The sequence below is a fragment of the Ictalurus furcatus genome, chromosome 27, assembly GCF_023375685.1.
Source record: "Ictalurus furcatus strain D&B chromosome 27, Billie_1.0, whole genome shotgun sequence".
NCBI lineage: Eukaryota > Metazoa > Chordata > Actinopteri > Siluriformes > Ictaluridae > Ictalurus > Ictalurus furcatus.
In genome coordinates, this window is record NC_071281.1 from 12,184,130 (window position 1) to 12,190,129 (window position 6,000).

Here is a 6,000-nt window from a genome sequence, read left to right on the forward strand (position 1 = left end):
CTATTGGCATTTTCTCATTAAATATACAGAAAAACGTAATGGCGTATGAATGGGATGTTGCATGTACGTACTGTAGTTTAAAGGCACTTTAGAAACCCTTATTGCTGAAATGTCGCTTCCTGGCTGAATGTCAAAATCTGTTCAGCTGAGCATGTAGCACATCACATGGGTTCTACAACATTGTTAGTCTTTCCCCTTAGGTAATGAGTGTATATAGTGAATAGGAAACCACCTGAGAGTCGGTCAAATTGTGATCGTGTCCTTAGGAAAGCAACACAGTTTTCACCTTTCATGCTTTATGCAGTAAGCACACAGTGTAGCTACTGCTAACGGTCACTATGTTGTTTTTTTTAAAAAAAAAATCATATTTGAATGCTAAATATGTAATGTAATAGAAATCGATAGCCCTAGAATATATAGCGATGTCCTAGTAATACAGTCAACTGCATACATCACAAATGAGAAGAGTCACGGTTTGATCTTTCTGTTTTGAACAGATTTGAACTTTTTCTCGTTTTTACAAGGAGAGAATCATCAGGTAAGCTTGATCGTTCAAAAGATTGAATTAAAATACGAGTACTGCTGTGGCAGGAAAATAAAAAGTTTGTTTTCTTCCTTTGATCTCTCTCGGTGTGTCAGCACTATAACATGGTGATGGCGGCGGCGGCAGCCTCGGCGTCTGAGGATCACGACCTCCTGCTGAACCGATTCCTGCCGTACAGCTCCTCTCAGCTCTTCCTGGACGCTCCTGGCACACCGGTGAGTAGCAGTGGCAGTGCAGTTCACGCCGCTCTGAACGTCAACCGCAGCAACAGCAACAGCTCCAGCAGCAGCAGCCTTCCCACAATCCCCCGCTCCAGCTCGGACATCTACGGCTCCATCCCTGATATCATCTCGCTAGACTGATCCCTGCAGGATCCTCACCCTCACGCTCCACACAGACTCCATACATTTGGTGTTGGGAGAAAAGAAAAACACGAAAGAAGACAGAAAAAAAAGAAAGTGAGGTGTTTATTTGTTTTTTTCCTAAACGACAAACATTTGCTATGTACAGAGAACAAATATATTTTCAGTTTTACGTTTTGTATATATAAACTCAAAAGACTTTTTTTCCTATTATGCGAATAACTAAGGTTTGGTTTTCTTCCATGGGAAAAAAAAAGAGACTTTTTTTATTTCATCACAAATTGTTGTGTTGTCGTCCCCTTGATTATACTGTTATAACATTTTATATCTTTATGGTCTTTTGCTACATTATATTTAGTGTCATTTCTGATTCCACGTCGAAGGCGTTACCCTCCCACACAGGGACATCGCAGCGTGTTTGCCCGTCCCTCGTCCACATGGACGTTCCAGATGGACAGAGACATGCTTCTCTAGTGCTGGCAGTGTTTTTCAGCTCGCAGATGGTTTTATAATACTTTTAAATTATATGAAGTATGTGAACTGTTAAGCATTTCTTTATCTTCAGGAATCTGCTGTCTCCTGCCATTGCTTTTTTCTCTTCTTCTTAATTATATGACACTTATTTATAATTAAGAGCAGACACACTTTGCTCTGATTGTACTGTCATCTTTGTAGAATTTGTGCTAAATCACTTTTTATATTTCAGACCACTTTTTTTGCACAATGCCAAAAGCGATGCCACAGAAATCTTTCTTTCTTTCTTTTTCTTTCTTTCTTTTTCTTTCTTTCTTTCTGTGACTGAAATGGTGTTTCATTGTTTCTTTCGTGTGTGTGTTTTGTTTTGTTTTTTCTTGTTGTTGTTTTTTTTGTTTGTTTGCTTGTTTTTAGGTGATTTAAGGAAGTGTGTGTCAACCCGAAAGATTTCTAGTGGTTGGAAAATCTGCCACTAATCTGTGTTTTGATCTGATGCAGCATTTATCTATCTTACATACACACATTTTCATTTTATTCTGCTGTTTTGTGAGCAGAAGTGAGAGAGAGAGAGTGTGTGTGTGTGTGAGAGAGAGAGAGAGAGAGAGTTTGACCTGTTATGACCCAGAATTGCTCCTATCCATGTGAGAAGCTTTATATCCAGCTTTATAATAAACTCTAGTACTTAGAGTTCTTATAATCAATGCCTCTTCACCACTTATCCAAATCCTTCAGCTCCTGACCTAGGAATTGATAAATTTTCATAGAAATGAAACATGTCCGATAGTAGGCTCTCGGATACGTTTCATCTCACAACACAGAAGCCTCCTACTCACCAGAGTTAGGCTAAAATTGGGAAATAATTTTAACCTTTTGAATATACAGTGCTGTGAAATCAGGATTTGTTCTGGTTTTGTGTATATCTCATACTAAATTGATTCAGAAATTAAAACAAAATCTAAAATGAAACAAAGGCAAACTGAATAAACACACAATACAGTTTTTAAATGATAATGTTATTTATTGAAGCAAAAAAAGTTTTCCAATACCAACTGGGCCTGTGTGAAAATGTATTTGCCCCCGTAGTTACTAATTCCCCAAATCTATGCATTAATAATGTGGTTCAGCTGGACTAGACGCAAGAAGGCCTGATTACTGCAAACCCTGTTCAATCAAATCAACACTTAAATACAACTTTTTCTACAGCATGAAGTTGTTTAGAAGGTCTTACCCAGTAACACAGTATGCTAAAGCTGAAAGAAATTCCAGAAACGATGAGGAAGAAGCTGATTGAAATACATCAGTCTGGGAAGGGTTACAAAACTGTTTCAAAATCTCTGGAACTCCAAAGAGCCACAGTGAGAGCTATTATCTCCAAATGGAAAAACTCGGCCCAGTAGTGAACCTTCCCAGAAGTGTCTGACTTTCCAAAATTCCTCCAAGAGCACAGCAACGACTCATCCAGGAATTCACAACAGAGCCAAGGACAACATCAACGGACCTACAGGCCTCTCTTGCATCAATAGTTACTGTTCATGACTCCACTATCAGAAAGACACTGGACAAAAATGGCATCCATGGAAGAGTGGTGAGGTGAAAACCACTGCTAACCCAGAACAACATTAAGGCTTGTCTGAATTTTGCCAAAACACACCATGATGATCCTCAAACCTTTTGGAAGAATGTTCTGTGGACTGATGAGTCAAAAGTGGAACTGTTTGGAAGACAGGGGTCCCGTTACATCTGGCGTAAACCAAGCACAGAATTGTACAAAAAGAACATCATACCTATGGTCAAGCATGGTGGTGACAGTGTGATGGTGTGGGGATGCTTTGTGCTTCAGGGCCTGGGCAACTTGCAATAATTGAGGGAAACATGAATTCTGCTCTGTACCAGAAAATCCTAAAGTAGAATGTCCGGTCTTCAGTCTGTAAATTAAAACTCGAGCGCAACTGGATTATGCAGCAAGAAAATAATCCAAAGCATAGGAGTAAATCTTAGTCCTAGAAGTAACTGAAAGACTGATCTCCAGTTATTGGAAGCAGTAGTTTTTCACATGAGTAATAGGTGTTGGATAACTCATTTTGCTTCAATAAAAATCTAAATAAATAACTTGTGTTTACTCAGGTTGCCTTTGTTTTATGTTGTATTTTGTTTGAAGATCTAAAACTGTTTGATACGAAATACACAAAAACACGAACTCCAAAACAAAATACTTTTTCCACAGCGCTGTAGCTAGATAAGCTCGCAAATCAACCGGTACAATTACAATGAGCTGCTTTTCTCATATCAACAACAACAAAAACACGTCGCATGCAAGCAGCCTATGATGTCCTGGAATTGACACAAACCATGCAGATGATGAGTCATGTGATTGTGCAAGCACTGTGATCTACTCATGCAGTGTTCTATTTTATTTTAAATCGATGTGGAATGATACTTTTTTTGTTCCTGTCTAGACCCATTATACTCAGTAACGGCTGACAGCTGTGCAACAAGTCATCAGTAATGAATGTCGCTTTAAAATGATGCTTTAGTGAGCAAAGACGTCTAATTTGGCAAACAAATAAACAATTTGCCATAGATTTCTACGTCCTCGCATCCCTTCCTCTCATCTCTTTCCATTCTGTCGACAGAGGAGTTAAGAAAAAGAAAGGAAGAAGAAAAAAATAAAATAAATAACCTACAAGATACAAAGGAGGATTTTTAAACACACTAAAATGGCTCGATTTTAGCAGGTGAGAGAGAAAAGGTCTATTTCAGCCCCAGCATATGAGATGACTGCCTTATGGCTTGAATGTGCAGGACTTTTTACTCGACGGCTCAACACGTCCTGTGTTGGTAAAGAACCATATATTTATTTAAAGAGTTATTTAAATTAAGAAAGGTTCATTTAAAGGTGAAGGTTAAAAGTACCTCATTTTTCTTGAGATTATTCGGGATAACTAATGCTGTGTGTGTGTGCGTGTGTGTGTGTGTGTGTGTATGCATGTGTGCGCCCCTGTGTGCATACTCCTTGTCGTCGCTTCTGATCTCGTCCCAACCCCTAATTGCATTTCTAGCTGAGATAATTATGATAGGCTCGTCTTCTCGTTATTCAGCCTTCATAGTGTGACTGATGGTTTTCATCCACGGCGGTCCATATTTCCATCACCCGCTAGATGATTTCTCTGCTTTGTAGTGCATGAAATATCTTCAGTATTTTCAGTTCTTTTATCATCCTGTGACCTCATGAAATAGTGTTTCATTTTAGTCGATCGCTCAGTATCGTACACAACAAATACCTTTTGGCGCTGATTATCTCTCTCTGCCACTCAGCTGCCTAACTTGAACAAAGATGTCTTTGTAAAGGAGTGAAGGTGTTCATCGCACGGTTTTAACGTGTAATGTCATGACTGACCTGCATTTTAATAGTCCCAGTGAAATGGGAGAATTGATTCTCTTGTGTAAAACGCTGCATTAGCTCATACAAATATCAGCTTTATTATATTATATTATATTATACACACATTGATGATTGCAAACTCTTGTGCTTTCAGCTCCTACAGTAATGTTCTAGTTTTGTATTTAAATAAATAATGCTCTCTGACAGTGTTAAAGACTAAATGTCTGGTCATATTTGCTCAGTAAGTGATGCTGTGGATCACACCTCCACCATCGAACCAACATGAAGTCTAAATAAATAAATAAATAGTTATTTTTTTTTGTCCCTTTTCAGTCTTTTGTAAGTCATTAAACACATCACCAGCATCCACATGGTCACTAATTTGATTCGAATCATAATTCTGGACGTCCCTGCTTCCTTTCTCCGCACGTATGGTTGACATTATTAATTACTCAACGTATAAAAGCTGATTTGCTTGATAGCACCAACAAAATCTCGACCATCTTTCATCAAATTGATGTCAGTGTTTTGTAATGATTGACAAAGGGAAGGCGTTTGCGTGTGTGTGTGTGTGTGTGTGTGAGATTTGATTTGATTTGATTTGATGTAGGGGAAATTGTGTGAACACGATTGATTTCTGTGAGATGTATTTGTATTTCAGCCCCTGGAGCATCACATTGAAGCGATTCCTATTTAAAAAATTTTTTCTTTTTTCTTTTTCCAAATACAAAAAAACAAACTGTGCTATAAAGTAGACTTTGTGTCTGAGTCAGATTTTATTTTTGTTTATTTTATTTTATTTTATTTTCATTTCATATAAGCTGACATCTGTGCTCACTGCCTTAAACTTCACTTCCTCTGTCTGTGGCATGTCCGATAGGAGAAACAGCTTTTTAAGGAGATGTGGAAGAAATATTGTATAGTAGAACAATGTCAGTTTGTATAAAGTACTAAGGGAAAAAAAAATATTTATTACATGCATTGGAAGAAATTGTTTACTTAATAAATGTTACCTGTTTATTTAGGGACGTTTAGATGTAATAAAAACATTGAGTTAAACTTTTGAATGCCTTTTTTTTTTTTCTTTGTTTCAGATAAATATTCAGACAGCACTGACTTGTTATGTTTTATTAAACATAAAGCTACAGTATATGTACCTTTCTACATATCATTCATCTACCTTGTACTTGTCTTTGACTGTCTACTGAAAGTAATGGTTAAAATTGTTGATTGATGAT

The 6,000-nt window shown here is 37.6% G+C and overlaps 1 protein-coding gene across 2 annotated transcripts in view; it reads left to right on the top strand.

Annotated features, from left to right (window-relative positions):
• Nucleotides 1-3,171, top strand: part of pias1a (protein inhibitor of activated STAT, 1a) — a 52,265-nt gene extending 49,094 nt beyond the window's left edge. For both annotated transcript variants that reach the window (XM_053616732.1, XM_053616733.1), the window contains exons 13-14: nt 498-538; nt 640-3,171. In XM_053616732.1, coding sequence (XP_053472707.1) covers nt 498-538; nt 640-906 — 308 coding nt within the window. In that variant the 3' untranslated portion in view covers nt 907-3,171. The remainder of the gene's footprint in view (nt 1-497; nt 539-639) is intronic.
• The last annotated feature ends 2,829 nt before the right edge of the window (nt 3,172-6,000 follow it).